General features: G+C 47.0%; 1 protein-coding gene across 1 annotated transcript in view; it reads left to right on the top strand.

The window, feature by feature from the left end:
* The window catches only part of LOC146049528 (cytosolic phospholipase A2 delta-like), a 71125-nt gene that overhangs the window by 28337 nt on the left and 25836 nt on the right, over nt 1-16952 (top strand). The window contains exons 5-12 of the mRNA XM_083166064.1: nt 1466-1602; nt 2136-2267; nt 5172-5212; nt 5465-5507; nt 6492-6552; nt 8022-8194; nt 9314-9415; nt 13368-13405. Of these exons, the coding sequence (XP_083022190.1) occupies nt 1466-1602; nt 2136-2267; nt 5172-5212; nt 5465-5507; nt 6492-6552; nt 8022-8194; nt 9314-9415; nt 13368-13405 (727 nt within the window). The remainder of the gene's footprint in view (nt 1-1465; nt 1603-2135; nt 2268-5171; nt 5213-5464; nt 5508-6491; nt 6553-8021; nt 8195-9313; nt 9416-13367; nt 13406-16952) is intronic.

The raw sequence follows: 16952 nt of genomic DNA, 5'->3' as shown, positions 1-16952 counted from the left end.
TTGGCAGGGGGTGAGGTGACGGGGGGCAAGCTGACAGGGGGCGAGAGAGGGTGAGGTGACTGGAGCAAAAGATAGTGGTGTGCAAGGTGATGGGGGGCGAGCTGATGGTGGCGAGCTGACAGGTGGAAGAGGAGAGAGTGGTGGGGAGAGAGGAGGCAGGTCTCATTCTCACCTAGGCCCTTATTCAGATTGAAGCGGTACGGCCCGCATGCGGCCGTACCGCCGATGTTTTCTCTCTGCACATGCGCAGAGGTCACTCTGCGCATGTGCAGGGGAAATCTCCGTTTAAAAAAATTAGACGCCGCAAAGGGGGCGTATAGGGGCGTGAGGGGCTTCAGTCCCTCATTTCCCTATGTATACGCCCTGCGTTTCATGGGCGTTCCCATGCAAACGCGGGGCGTACGCATGGTAATGAGGGCATGACGCCACTCATGGGGGCGGAAAGCTGACGTCGGCGGATGTCAGCTTTCAGCCCCTATACAAGCTACCACACGGACAATCGTCCGTGTGGTCTCAGCTTGCGGGAGCTGCCGCGGCGTGCGGCCCTGCCTTCGATGGTCGTCGACCATCGAATGCAGGGGGCAGCTCCCACCATGGTGGAGGCGTACGCCTCCACCATTTTCGTGCGGATCGCCAGCCGTCCGTGTACGGACGGCCGTGGCGATCCGTAGCGTGGGCGGGGATTCGTCTGGTGCGGTCGGAGCCGCATATGCGGCTCGACCGCACCAACCAGAATAAGGGCCCTTGATCGGAAGGTCTACCGTTCCCCGGCTCCGCCGTCATGGCCTTCCTTCTCACCTGCTGCAACTCCTCTCCTGCTACCTAGTTTGCGGAAGCTGCCGCCGCTGCTGCTCTCCTCGGTCTCTGGTGCCGCTACTCCTTGGTCCCGGAGCATTGCAGCCATTTGAAATGTGCAGTAGCTGACTCAAGAGCCGAGCCACCCCTGCCTGACTGACTGCAGAGCTCCGAGCAGCTTATGGCCACTTCAAAATTTTAAAAGAAATGGTGTTGTATGTCAGTTGGCCAGGCTCCCTACTCAGCCGGGTACCCGGCGTAATGGTCAGGCAATCCCTGTCCTGCACCCCTGTGGTGCCGGCTCCCCCCCCCGCCACAGCTAGGGCTGCATAGCCCCAGCTACATCCACTGGAGATAAGGTTGAATTTTAGATAGGTTTCTTTTTAGGTGCATGTAACATGATTTATGGACAGATTGAATGTGAGGCACAAAGGACAGTCCAGAGTCAAGGATGATACCTAGGCAGCGAATTATTCTGTTTTGAAAATGTCAGGATACAAAAGGGAGGCTTTGTTCTTCCAGCTAAGAAGAATAAAGTTAATTATAATTTATTAATGTTCTGACAGCCCCAGACGGGCATATGCTGACCAATGTGAGAGTAGAGATTCAGCTGGGCAGAGAGAGGTATTCTACATATAGATATAAAACTACGTGTTCTATTTCCACACAGTGAGCGAACCGGATTGCTATATCAGTTTGTGTCTTCCAACGGCTTTTACGGATAACAAGAGAACAAGAACCGTATGGAACACCAGGAATCCTTTTTGGGATGAATCTTTTCACATCAGGATCCACAGCCAAGTTAAGGTAGAAACAGAAACAAGAGAACACAATGAACATGATATGTGCATGGAATAACTGGAAGTGATAATACATTATAATATATTGGTAAAGTTGCAAAAAAAAAAAAAGTGTCAGGTCACATGTTAGTTCTAGATCCAAGGTTGAGGCAAGACCTCTGATGTCACAGGGGGAGGAGCAAGGTCTAACCATGTGAGTCCAAATGGGCACTCGTAGGCTCGCTTTGCTTGGCAAGCTTTCGGCACGGTGGCTCGCTCGCCACCTGGTTCCTAAGAGCAATAGGTGGTGGTGTGGATAGTGACAGTGTGAAGCCGCTGGCCTTGCTCCTCCCCGTAGGCGTGAAAGGTCCTTTCTCCAACTTCGATTTAGCAACTACCCCGTTCACATGGGTGCAAACAATACAACAAATGTATTCACATCTACAAAGAGGAGAACACTTTATTAGATGTAGAGCGTGTTAAGTATTGCAACTGTATTGCAAGAGATTATATCAGAATATTCAAAGGTTAACATTTCTGAATACATCCTATTATCCATAGAACATACTGGAGTTGTCCTTGCACGACGAGGACATAGGGACCGGGGATGATCATCTGTTCACAGTGAGCTATGATTTGGGAAATGTTCCGCTCAATGAAACAGTGGCGGAAACCTTCACCCTTGATAAAGAGGTAAGTGCAAGAGTACACATCACCCAGTTACATTTATGTTGTGAATACATGTACCAAGTAGTACAAAGTTGTGCGTATCTGAGAGAAATGTACTGATTTTGTGTGGCATTGTAATCATTTTGTAAAGGAATGGGGAAATATGAAATTCCGTGTTGCACAGTATATACATAACTTGGCAATGCTGGAGTTGTGCTCATTTCAGAGCAATGTGTGATCAGTAACGCAGGACAGACACATCATTGCAGTAAAGGTGTTGGGATGCAGAAATTGGTGCCCACAATAGGCTTATGTACATTTCTCATTGGGCCTGATTCTGGTTCACTCGCAAAAGCAAACTCCTTCTTTAATGGAAAATTAACTAGGACGGGCACATGAGCGTCTCCTGCACGTGCGCCCCCTTCTTTGGCTGGAACGAGGTGGCGATTTGCGATTCTATCGCGAGGAGCAAATCCATTGAGAGCTGCTCCATCTGAGTGTTTATATATCCTGTACTTGTCCTCTATTATCTCCAACTGCAAGTCACTGTTTTCAGTTTTTCTTACTCATTTATGTGCTCTGTCTTCGGGTACTGTCAGCATATAACTAAAGTATAATAATAATAATAATAATAATAATAATAATAATGTCACTATACCTCAGCTTATTTTTCCTAATTCAATAATTCACCAATTGGTGAAACTTCTCCTAGATGTGTTTATCAGAGCTGAGGGGGCAAAGCGACCTCAGATTCGATTAAGTACAAGGTTACGACTGTGAGGTTACCCTGTCTGAAGAACCTCTCTGTTATTTCTTCTCTTCTGCTCTCCTGCAAGCTGTCATAAGAAGGAACACTGTATTATTATGATCTTTTATGTACTAAGCTGCACAAGGTGTACACAGTGCTGTACAATAAGTAGACATAAAAATAGTAATTATTATATATTTAATGCCAAAACAGTGGTACAGGGCATAAGTACAGTAAACATTGCAGTAAAAGCACAGGCGGGGATGGACTTGTACTTGGAGTCAGCGGACAGCTCTCCGTGATCCTGTATCCATCATATAGGTCTCTGTGAAGACAAAAGACAAGGGGGCACAGGGGGTAACAATGCCCTGCCCAAGAGCTTACATTCTGCAGGGATGGTGGATATATCAGAGCAGAATATTTACAGATATCTCCCATGACATTTTTTATTAAAGCCAAACTGTATTTATTATAGAACATGGCACGTGTGTGGCAGTCCTAGGCTGTGACGCATTACACCAGCCACTGGGTTTGGTAGCATACCACTAACATCTGCAGACGGGTATGTGGCATTGGGGCAACCCAATTTAGATCGAAATGCACTGGGTCGGCCACTGAAGGTTGACTGGCCTTAGGTTGACACCTGAAATAGATCGACATTGTTAAGTCAACAGGCTTGGAAGGTCAATACAAGCATTAGGTCAACAATGGGAAGGTTGACAGTCAAAATGTCGACATGAGTTTTTCACTTTTTTTTTGTCCCGAATGTCGACAATAAGTGTACGGCGTCCCCTCACTTTAGGCATGGTGTCTCGAGCCCTATTTTATTCTTCCACCACACTGTAGTGGATGGTAGGGCAGGAAATACCGCTTTTTGGCACATGTCGGCTAAAAACTGTGAAAAACTCATGTCGACCTTTTCACTGTCGACCTAAAGCTTTTTTTTTTTTAGGACCAAAAAAAATAAAAACTTCAACCACAAATCATCCCTCTAACTTGATTTAATGCTATACAAACAATGGGCCTAATTCAGACCTGATTGCAGGAATTTTTTTTCTCAAAATGGGCAAAACTATGCTGCACTGCAGGTGGGGCAGATGTAATATGTGCAGAGAAATCTAACTTGTAAAAATAAAGCAGCCAGTATTTACCCTGCACAGAAACAATATAACTCCTCCAAATGTAACTCTCTCTGCACATGTAACATCTGCCCCACCTGCAGTGCAGCATGGTTTTGTCCATTTTAAGTACAAATTTGTCCTGCGATCAGGTCTGAATTAGGCCCAATATCTACTTCTCTCAACTTTGCAGATCCTCACCAACATCTTGCCCCAGGCTTTCATGATTAAGTATTACATCCCTACTTTTTATTTGTAAATTTGTTGTTTAAATTGAATGTACAGTATATAACTGATATATATATATATATATACATATCAGTCACACTCATTACAAGATCCCATTCACAATTGCAGGACTTTCGTCGGGCAGCACCCACCTTATGAAATACCCATCCACGCACATTAGACTCTCCTCAAGCCTCTAAACTTTCAAGCGTTCCCTGAAAACTCACCTCTTCAGGCAAGCTTATCATATTCAGGACCCCCACACACAACCTATAGTAGCATTCATATCTAATTGCATCCCATCAGGACTGTTATGCAATCTGGTGGGACTGCCATGCTATATACAGTATTCCTATCCTTGTGTATCCTAGTATCCCTATCAGAGGCGTAACTCTGGGAGGCAATGTAGTCATCTACCGCTGGGCCCCTGCTCCCAAGGGGGCATCTCTCCTCCCCTGCGAGTTTGAATCAGTTAATTGAAAGCCATCAATATTGCTTCTGTTGCTGACTCTCTCGGCTACGCCATGAATCCCTATTGATTGGAAATTTGCGAGCAGGACCCTCCTACCTCTATGTCGGTTTGTATCTACCCAGTTTGTTTTATCACTGTTGTTACCAATTGTAAAGCGCAACGGAATATGCTGCGCTATTTAAGAAACTGTAAATAAATAATTGAGGTGTTTAAGTAAAAAATTAGCGTTACTACAAATGCACTGAACTGTATAACGTATCGGACATAAATAAGGGAAGATAATAAGGGAATAATTTCTTTAAGCATTCTATTATAGGTTAATTATATTGAGGTACGGTATATAAAATATAATTTTTTTTAAGTTTCAGGAAGAGCTTCACGTAGAATTTCATCTGGTCACCATGTGAGTATTTACAGTGATAACTGCATGTACCAGCTAGTGGGGACCTGGTTATGAATTATTTTGTCACTCAGAAATGAATTGATAGGTTTTAGGCATTAATAAAACAATGACTCATTTATAAAACAATAGATTAATTCTGGTAGAGATGAAATTCAGGACCAGGTTTAGATAAGAATTTAGCACCATGGGAAATAGAATCAGTGAGGGCCAACCACCGAAACGTGTCTAATGCGGCATTTCCTGTTTTTACAGTCCCGAAACACAGAAAAGAGTCACAACTAATGGAGTCTTGGTGGTAAGTTAACAAATATCATAATCCAAATATAGGGGGTGGTTCAACTTCATTCGTTTTTGGCTGAATTCGGCCCTATTCCGCTGTTTTGGGGACTGAGCATGCCCGATTATGCGCTGTGTGAACACCTTTGGTGACTTTTACAGTCGCCGAGGTGTTTGGACACATCGGGGCGGACTATTAGTTTTAATCTAATATCCTCCAGTGGTTTAAATTTAATATGCAAAATCTATACCTCCCAACATGACCTAGATCAATGAGGGAAACATTTTCTCTACCTCCTTAATTTATCATTACAATCACTTTTTAATATCAATTAAAAAGTTCAACACAATAAATGGCAATCATATATTAAAATTAAATTCCGTATAGAGAGCAATTGTCCCTCCTGCAATGGACCATGTTGAGAGGTATGCACAGTCCTGTTTGTATCGCTACTGGGCTAAGGGAATCAGGGCCGCCAATAGGGGGTGCTGTGGGTACAGCTTTCCCAGGCCCCGGCCTCTGAAAGGGCCCGGGCAGCTCATTTTACCCACCGCAATCCCCACGACTGCCTCCGCTGTGCTGCCTGCGCCACGCTTAGTGCACTGAACGGAGCACAGGCTTCTTCAATGCAGGACGCCGCCACCCAATTAAAATGCTGCACTGGCTTTTGAGCCAATCAGAGTTCGTGTACCGTTAGCCAATCAAAGTGGCTGCCAGCACAAGCTCTGATTGGCTCACCAGCCGGTGCTGCATTTAAATTGGCCGCAGGCGTCCTGCATTGACGAAGCCTGTGCTTCGGGACCTGCTGCATTCAGCAGGAGATAATGAGGGAGCAGGAGTTGGGTGGTAAGTGAAGGGAGGGGGGAGATGAGGGGGAGATGAGGGGGGGGGGGGGATCAGTCCCAGGCCCCAAAATTCCTAGTAGCAGCCATGGAGGGAAATAAAATGACAGAAATGCATGTGATCATTGGATATATGTAACATGATGACTCTTCCTTTCAGTGTCCAGAGATGGTGGCTCTAGAGGTTGAGGTGGAGAAACAAAGGAAAGAAGCCTTTAAAAGTAAGTAGCTGTATACCTGAAAGTGCATGTACATAAGATGATCTCAAAGCTCATGTTGACTCAGTAAAGTGAAGTGAGCTTCACACTGTGGGGGCGATTCAGGTCATACACTAAGCGACAAATTTGGTCCGGGGACTGATGTTACGGGTCTTGGACAGTAAAAATAGTTAGAGGAGTAACGGAGCACTACCTTGGAGGATCTGCCTGGTGGATCCCTGGAGGTGTATCCCAAGATTCACCCCAAATAGTTAAAGTGATGCAAAGTGGGTGTAGGGATCCACTATTGGGCGCTCCGAAGGGGAATGTGTGACATGAGGGAACGCGGATTGCCATCGTTATGGGGCATACACACAGAGTGATCCTTTCTTCATGTCTCGCCACTGACTGCTCACTTTTACCTAACCACAAAGCAGCTCTTATCGCCGAGCGATGCTATGTACGTCGGCAGCTTTCTCAAAGATTTATTTAAGGATCTTTGAGACTCTTTATAACAGTGTAGGATGTATACTGTAGTTCCACCTACCAACCTTAGTTGTTCCTTTAAAGGAATAATCAGTTTTTGCCTTTGCTCTTTTATTTATGTGTTTAAAACTGATTGTTCCTTTAAGAAACGACTAAGGTTGGAACCACGGATGCCGAGTGGTATGCTGGGCCCCAGTAAAACTTTGGGTGTAGCCTAATCACGGGAAGCTTGGCCACCTCCTGCGATTAGGCCACGCTGTCAGTGAGACGCTCATGCTGAGCCTGCTGTCAGCACGGCACATGCTGTAGGTGTGTGCTGCTGCTGCTGCCTGGGAAGGATGGAGGGGGACTGGGGGTGGGGGGAGTCACACCAGGGCCCCCCCAGGGCCCCTCCAGCAAGCCCGGGCCCAGGTAATTAGTACCTGCCCCCCTCGGTCAGCCCTGGGTGGAACTACATCTTACACTGTTATAAAAAGTCTCAAAGATCATTAGAGAAAATTTGGAGAAAGCCGCAAGGTGTTATATCAGATTTACTTTGGCTCACAAACCACCTACTAGCCAGCATTTAATCCACAGACAGGCAATACAGCAACTGACAACCCCCGAATAACCAATAAGTAGGGGAGACCAGGCCTGGGGGTATTTACTATACTGTGAACCATATATATGCCGAGGTTCTTGAGTCTAGACTGACTTTTATTTCCGACAGAGATGGCCGAATTCGGGACGGGCGCGGACTTAAATAAAATTAAGTCTAAACTGACTTATTAGCAAACTAAAGAGAAATCATTAGATTGTGAGCGACCAATGAATGATTTATCCTCCGTTCAGCCGCATGCGCGTGGATGTGTATGAGAACACATCCACTCGCATGCTAGCGAGTGGACTCCAGTAGAACACACTTGCATTCTAGCGAGTGGACTCCAGGCGGAGCGCATTCAGTGTGGACCTTTGTATGAATAAACACTACTAATATTGAAAGTCACTGTGATGTTTTGCATCCCCAGAGAAAACCGAGCTGGCTCTCACTGTCAGAGGCTCCTATGAAGACACCCACAGGATATTATTGCCTTCAGACTCCAGCTCACATGAATCCGTCATTTTCCATTATCCAAGAGATTGGGGCACAGAAATGTCAGCCAGCCTGCACAGAGTCTACTCCTCTTTTGATCTCACCTTTGTAAGTCCTGCCGTTATGGTGCAGATTATACAGATGTCAATAGTGTGTCGCAGTGTTTCATGCTTGTGATAGTTATTATGTACGGTCTATGATTGATTTACAATGATAGAAAACGTCAGTACAATTGCTCTGGCATCATACACCCGCTGTGCTATTGTTCACATACAACTACCAAATACTTGCCGAATGGGGTCCTATTTTTTGCAACTGAGCATGTGCATAGTTATTTATGCGCATGTGCAGCTGCTGTGGTGAATAGAATATTCGCCAGGTGCTCGCATACAACAGTGTGGCCGGGGGTCGTGGGGAGGTGGGCTGGGGGAACGCCAATGGGAACGTCCAGCGTTTCATTTGGTTGCGCAGGGGGGGAGCGGGCAGCTGACCTCACCGAATGTTAGTTGCCCGCCCTGTCCTCGCACACCATAGAGGTATCTCTGATCTGCGAGCGAGCAACCATCGAATGATTTCACCCTGGGTGGGAATGGATGATTATGCAAATAATGGTGGGCAAGGCTCCTGCATTCCCCCCAGAGCCCCTGCCCCCCCCCCCCCCCGAGCTGGGGAAAGAAGTGCCATAAATCGTGGATCCGGGGCGGGACTAAAATGATGCAAATCGCGGCATTTTGCAGCATTTTAGCCCCGCCCCCTAATCATGTTGTTTGCGTGGATTGGGAGCGGGGCTTTGATACGGCAGCCTTGTCCCCGCCCCCCGACCTGCACATTTTGTTGTCCTCTCCGGGCTTCTCCCGGAGAGGGGCACTGAAAAGTCGGCAAGTATGATCAGGGGCGGATTGGGCCACCGGGAAACCAGGCCATTTCCCGGTGGGCTGGCCCAAAACTCATTAAAAACTACAGCGCACAGCACCTCCCATGGGCCTTCAAGCAGGCTCCCGGCTCCCGTTCCCCCTCCGCTCGTCATTTGCGGGTGATTGTGGCGTGCGAGGGGGGGCGGCCGTCTGGTGGATTTGCGAGTCAACCAGAATAAGGTCCTATGTGCAAGACTGTACTTAGTTTTACAGGATGGAATTATTTAAGAAGTATATATCTGCATGTAGCCTGTGTGTAATATTACTAGTGCTTTTCATAATTAACTACAGGTTTTATTTCTCCCATTTTTAGAGTAATGAAACTGAAAATGACAGTATAAGCCAAACCACGGTGCCACTTACCTTACTATCTCCCATGGAGAAAGAGGTTAATGTCCAGCTACCTGCAATGGAGGCAAGTGTCAACCTTTTTATATGTGATAACAATATTGTAATCAGATCCTCATCCTTTATATTTTTGCAAATTGGCAGAGCATTAAAAAAAGAGGTAGTTCCAAGAGACCAGATTTTTTCCTGGTCCCTTAGTTTGACCCCCTAAGACCCACACTCTTCTGAGCATGTGCTTGGGCTATCGCTGCTTTGGGTTTAATACATGCTCAGTAGAGGACCCCACTCTGCTGTCCATGCTCAGAGGACGCACCATTACCGGGTGTAGTAGCAAGGGCGTAACTACCATAGGTGCAAGGGGTGCAGCTGCTATGGGGCCCAGAGCTGAAGGGGGCCCACCTTTACTGTTTAAGCAATATATTTTACATACATTTGTCACCATCACTTGCTAAATAGGGGGCCCTTACAAATTTTTGCTATGGGGCCTACGAATATCTAGTTACGCCCCTGTGTAGTAGGTAATTCATTATCCATATGCTGTGGCTCTCCAGCTACTGTAGAACCTGCATGCCTAAGTTGGAGAAGCACATACAGTGTCGGACTGGGATATGAAAGTGTAATGTTGTCAGACTATGGCCCTTATTCTGATCGGTGCGGCCGGAGCCGATTATGCGGCCAGGACCGTGCGTGCGAAACCCCGCCTTCCATACGGATCGCCAACTCCGTCCGTATGCAGTAAGAAGCTGTCCGAACGGACCGCACGTGTATTTTTCACGGAATACGCCTCCTCCATCTAAGGGAACCTCCCCCATCATTCGACCCCCACCAGCACCCGCAACCTCAGACCACACGGACATTTTTCCGTGCAAAAGCAGGGATCTGGGCGGGCAGCTGACATCCGGCGATGTCATATGTCCGCCCCCTACACGTGCGTCACGGCCGCATTACCATACGTACGCCCAGCGTTTTCATGGGAACTCCCATGAAACGCGGGGCGTATGCATATGGTAATGAGCCCAAATAGCCCTTCACGCCCCTCTCCACCCCCTGTTCGGAGTGTTCACATATCATGCGGGATTTGGCCGTACGCCCCGCTCGCACATGCGCAGAGACGCCTCTGCACATGCGCAGACACAAAACATCGGCGGGCCGAACGCACGCGGATATATCCGCACCGATCAGAATAAGGGCCTATGTGTAGTTGGGTACCTGCTATTCCTGGTCTCCTTTCCGGCACCGCTCGGCTGTTCCCTGCCTGCTTCACTCGCCTGCAATTCAGAGGGCGGAGGGACAAGGGCACCCCAGGGAGACAATACCCCAAAACACCCCACAAAATGGTCACCACACGTTAGGACGGTGATCAAAGATTTTATTTAGCTCCAAGGAAACTGGATCACTGCTTTGAGGAATGATGAAGAATATTTCACAACAATAAAGAAACGCAATTATAATAAATTGGATGAGAACAATTCACATTCGATGAATGAGGATTTTAGAGAAATTTCCACCTAGGTGATGCTGTGCGCAATGGGGTCACTGAGGCACCATAGGCCGCACCTCACGCAGCACCACTACAATAAATGCAATACACCGTTGTCTATAAATAACTTTACGCAATAATGCAAGAATGATAAGAGGACCCAATAAAGGAAGGTATCGTGCGCGATGGGGCCGTCTAGGGTACTGACAGGCCACAATTCGCACTGTACACTCCGACAAAAGTACCGCTATACAGTCAACCCACCGTGCAAAGAAGTGCAAACATCAAACTTTCTCAATACATAAATTACAATATCAATTTCCCTGAAAAACTGCGCAGTTTTGCCCTTACTGCTAGGTACCTTTGGCCTAGGTGCACCAATCCACTGCTAAGTGGAGGATAGCAATCTAACAATGGGATTTACAGGCTTGGGCCCGTATAGTCTCCAATTGGTCCTGGTGAATCACTGGAGAGCAAGTGGGATGGTAATTCCTGCGGGCCTGTCAACAAGGGGCTGTGCAGTAAGGCCTCTAGTACAACAGCGGCCAAATATCCACGGTGGGGTTTGTAGCTGCGGGTGTGAGGAGGTAATCAGGGCATGGGCCCCTGGTATCCTGAAATGGGAGGCCGTGAGGGCAAGGGTCACTGAGGCTCAGGATTAGGAGGTAGTGAGGGCTCAGGGGAAAGGTGAGGCGACCAGGAAGGGTAACACGGTGATACCTGGGGTACTGGTGCCGTTGCCAGCTCCTGCCGGTCACTGCTGAACCAAGGGCACACTGCTGGGCACTTGTCACGCTGCTGGGCACTTGTCACGCTGCTGGGCACTTGTCACGCTGCTGGGCACCTGTCACGCTGCTGGGCACCTGTCTTTATACAAGGTCACAGGGGCTTACAGGGGCTCAGTTGCAGCTAGGTGTCCATAGAGGGGGAGCCCTTTTCCTGCTGACACGGGGCTGTAGGCTGTGGGGAGGAGGTAAAGGCAGGCACTGGGAGGTTGGTGATTAGGAGGTGGAGGGAGCTGGTGAGGGCACTCTCTGCCCCCGGGACACTCGTTACAGCTTGTTCTGCCCGGCAACAGGCCGGATTGTCCCCCTTAGCTTGGCGCCCTGCTGAGCCACCAATGAGAAACTGGCCCTCCTCGCCCTCCAGGTCTCAAGTAGCTCCTCTGGTGGTCGCCTGGCAACCCCCAGGCACGAATGTCCGGCCACCATCTTAGTTAACGGCAGCACTGGCCACCAATGATGCAGCAATGCAGACCCCTGATGGGGCTGAAAACGGGGTACCCCCAAGTTCTGGGGTGCCACAAAGGGCCCAGTGGGGAATGCTGTGGCATGGCCCATACATAGGGGTGTGGTCAGCCTCTGGAGGGGGTGTGTCCAGCCTCCATAGCGGCTCGGGTATCCAACAGAGAGTGCAAGGTCGTTGCTAGTCAAAAAAATAAAAAGGCACTTAAATGAATACCACCAGAGTGGTTTATTTACTAAGATGGGAGTTCTATTGAAGCTGGAATGTTGCTATGGGCAACCAATCAGATTCAATCTATTTTCAGATGGTGCTAAATAAATAAAAAGTAGATTCTGATTGGGTACCCATAGCAACATCCCATCTTCAATAAAACTCCCATCTTAGTAAATAAAACCCTTAGTGCAGGGGTTCCCAAACTGTTTTTAATCACAACCCCCCTGAGAAAGTCAGAAAAAAATATTCTGAAGCATACCTCCCAACTGTCACGATTTTAGAGGGACAGTCCCGATTTTCGGGTCCTGTCCCGCTGTCCCACCCGCGGCAGGCATTGTCCCGCTGCGGGGGGTGGCAGTTGGGAGACCCCCAATCTAGTAGAATAGACGCTGTGCGCATGCGCACAGCGTCTATTCTCGTATGAAAATGAGGTCGTGGCTAATTAGCATAAGCCGCGCCCTTATTTGCATACGCCCGCCCCCTTTTCGGGCGCGAGTGTCCCTATTTCATACGGACAGAAGTTGGGAGGTATGCTGAAGTAAATTGTGTTTATATCTCTACCTAATGTAGGGTACACACCTGAATGATCATAATCGTGAGCAGATCGCGAGACGATCATACGCTGGTCGCACGATCTGTCGGAGCACATGATCTGCTCACAATCTGCACACACGATTCGATCACCATCTGTACTCAGTTGAAGGGATCGTTTTCAAATACAACAGGTAGCAGGTAGAGTCTGAAAAACGAGCAAACGACCAGCGGGGACGCGCATCGGATCAAGATTGTATCAAAATTGGGGGAATTGAGGCCAAATCATTCTGGTGTGTACCCAGCATACGGGTCAGTTATGTGATGATGGACAGGATTCACTTCTGTATGTCCACATTTTGACTATTACATTTGGCCATAACTAACTTGAATTGGTCATGGACCACCAATCCAGGGCACCCCTGCAAGTCCCCCAAGGCACCCAATCATGCCGCGGCACACAGTATGGGAACCATTGCCTTAGCGAAGTATGTGAGCGTTGTGGTAAACATGAATGAATATCATTATTTATTTTTTCATTTTTTTATAGGTCAGGCCTTTGGAAATGCAGATTAAATTGAAAGAATGGTACAGTATATTCTAACAACATTTGGTTATTTGTTCACTAGTACTTTGTATACCTAGATAGTGATTTATGAAGCAGCACACCCTCAGGCCTGCATTACAACTGGTGCCTCTTCTTACTGTACTATGGCCCTAATTACATCCAGAATTCTTCTTACTGAAATTTCCTCATGGGCCACCTAGTATATCTTTATTTGCTTCAATGTGAATTTAAAATATTTAGTATATGACTTAGTAGTGTCCAAATTAATCGAATTTCACTGATAAAGACACAATAAAGCGACAGTCAGAAACTGTTTTTTAAAATCTTTATTTCTTGCACAAAATACTTTTTTTCTGCACACTTTATCACTCTTGATTTTATACTTAAGAAACTCTTTTTCTGGTCTCTTTTGTTTTGATTGTTGTAGTATACAAATCCAGTAGATAGCACCCTCAACTGTCCGTGTGATAATATAATCACACTGGATTAAGTAATATATATTCCTCAACTTTTGATAACAATAATATATTATCCTGGTGCAGGATTCTTTGTGTATACTATATTCACTGAAGACAGTCAGTCCCAATGTCCGCTTACTGACATGATTTATTTAAGATATATAACAAAGTATTTCCTCAAAGAACTTCCCAAAAGCTAAATGGATTTAATTTTTTTTATTTCAAAATTACCTTTAGAATAATTAACCTTAAATATAGATTTGTCTTAGTTATTCATTGAGCTGTGTGCTGGGTTGCAATGTGCCAAGGAAATGGCTTAATGTACTATTTTTTTTTCTGTATTTTATTCTATGAGGGCATGGCCACGCCTACCACAATTAGGCCATGCCCACTGAAAAATTACCTGGGTCCAGACAGGCTCTTTACTGCCCTGGGTAGATAATAGTTAGAAAAAGTAACTAAACTTCATCCACTTGTACTAGTTCAAGATAACACATATATAATATGGAGCTGCACAGTAATACTGGGTAATGTAGCGCCATCTAGTGACATGTTGAAGTAATGTAATTACTCTGACGTCTCTGGCTGTCATTATTGTAGTAGTAGAAAAGTAGTAATAATAATAATAATAATAATAATAATTCTAAAAATAATAATGATGATGATAATGGTGATAATAATATAAATAATAATGCTGCAGCTGTTGGGAAAAGTATTAAGTCTGCCCAAACGTCCCAGTAGCACAACGCTTGCATCCAGATTGCTAGCACTCAGAGACACAGTACACAACCAGGTGCAAGGTCTGTGAATTTTAAAGAGCGTTCCAGGGACGCACCAGGCGAGGTGGCTATACCAGAACAGGTGTGTCGCAGGCTGAACGCTGGGCTCTTCTGCATCCAAAAGACGCTCATGCAGGAGGCCATATTTATATGGAGAAACTGCACCTACGTTAGGCCTAGTACAGGTTTCCCTGGTGAGACTGATGGTGCAGTCATGGAACACAGAGGAAAATGCAATTTCTCAAGTTGCTGCAAGTGGGTGAAAATTGGCTCTGGCATTAGAATAAGGTATGCCGTAGTTGCGACTGTGTCAGAAGACACGGCTGCGTCTGACACAGAATCGGCCCCATTAGCAGATTACAAAATTTTTTTATATATAGATTTTTATATGTATTTTTTCACAAGACTTTTGTTTGTGTTTGACACTCCCTTTATCACGGATTCAGTATTGAATCCCGGCGGTCGGGATCCCGGCGTTCAGAATCCCGACGCCGGAATCCCGACAGCCGAAATGCCGACAAGGGGGGGGACGTGGATCGCCCCCCCTTGCGGGCTCGCTGCGCTTGCCACGCAGCGGGCCCGGTGCCTCGCTACGCTCGGCACACTAATTTATTCTCCCTCCAGGGGTGTCGTGGACACCCCAGGAGGGAGAAAGTGTCGGCATTTCGGCGGTCGGGATTCCGGCGTCGGGATTCTGAACGCCGGGATCCCGACCGCCGGGATGGTAACTGCATCGCTTTATCACTATTAGTTGCTTTCACATACCTTACATTCTATGACACTTTACACTATATTACGCTACACAACTATATTTTATTTATGTGATGCCCTGGGGTGGTTTTGCTGGACCGGTTTGGGGGTGCCCCGCACCCCAGGTGTGAACCCCATAGTGCTAGGGACCTGCCCAAAAGAGGTGACCTTAATGCGGTGGGCAGGTACATATCTTTGGCCAAATGTATGCTAACAACCTCATAAATGAAATATAAAAGGAATATATGTTAGCAGTAATGAGTGCATAGTGCACCTGCAAACCCAGGGGCAAACGCAGGATTTTCAGAAGGGGGTTTCCAGAGGGGCGGAGCAAAGCACAGAGATGGACACTTAGGTGACCCAGTATATGCCGGGTCAGTTAAAGTATTACAGATAGACCAAATGTATATAAATAATAATAATATTAATTAAAAAAAAAAATAATATATATATATATATATATACAGATGGGTCTTCTCCCATCTTGGCAGGGGATGGCGCTGGCGTCGCCAGCCGCCATCCCCCGCCAGCGCCATGGCGACGGTGAGAAGGGGACGCGCGCGCACGAGAGGCGTGCGCGTCCCCTTCCGACGGCGCTTCCATCCGTTTCCCCGGGTCCCCGCCGGCTTGCCGGCGGTAACCCGGGGTCCCCGCCGCCTGCCCGCACCCCCCCCCCCTAACCCTGTCCGTCTCCCTGAGGCGTGAGACTGAGACGCGCGTGCGCGTGAGACGCACGCGCGTCTCAGTCTCCTCGCTGGCGTGGCTGCTGGCGGGTCGCCAGCGCGTACGTTCTGGCGACCCGCCAGCAAGGATGGCAGTAGTAACATACTGTATATATATATATATATATATATATATATATATATATATACATACACACACACAGGGGTGTCAACAGCAGTGTAGAACCCTGTTCATAGCAATGTATTGGGGCCCCTACCGATCCTCCAGTGGTAGGGGTGGGAGAAGCTTTGATGTCCCACCGGGTGGTAAGGGGTATTATATCAACCGCTCAGCATGTAGGGCCTGGATCAGTAATTTCCACTAATTACCCCTTTACTGTACAGATGGGAGATGGGGTGGGAGAAGGGGGCATTGGGCTGAATGAAGGGGCCCTGATACATAACTTCCAGGGTGGTAGAGGATGTTTAATATGCAGAGGAGGGGTGTATAGTGGAGTGGGCTTATTATTCATAATTAGAGGACAGCTTGCTTGACTGCAGATATCTCCAGTTCCCAGAAATAGATTTCTTAGATTTTCATGTAATTAAAAACTAGAGAATCTTACCTGGAAGGCTGATATCTCTGGTTCTGGGAACAGTAGATACAAGCTACTAGTGTCCATCAAAGGGGGAGAGTCACAGCTTTTGGAATATACCCTCAGAAAAACTTTAAGTCTGACAGAACCTGAAATATCTGACTGGGAATAGCAATTAACAGGCTTGGATGGGGACCACTGCTTTGAAGTCAGATATCTCCGGTTCCCAAGGGCCAAATTTTTAAATTATTGTACCCATAGAAAGAGGGGACCCTCAGCTTTCAGACTAGGGCCCTTAGACTCCTGAGAGGGTTTCTGGGTA

This window comes from Crinia signifera, chromosome 12 (genome assembly GCF_055691185.1).
Source record: "Crinia signifera chromosome 12, ASM5569118v1, whole genome shotgun sequence".
Taxonomy (NCBI): Eukaryota; Metazoa; Chordata; class Amphibia; order Anura; family Myobatrachidae; genus Crinia; species Crinia signifera.
This window is presented reverse-complemented; position numbering and strand designations above follow the sequence as displayed.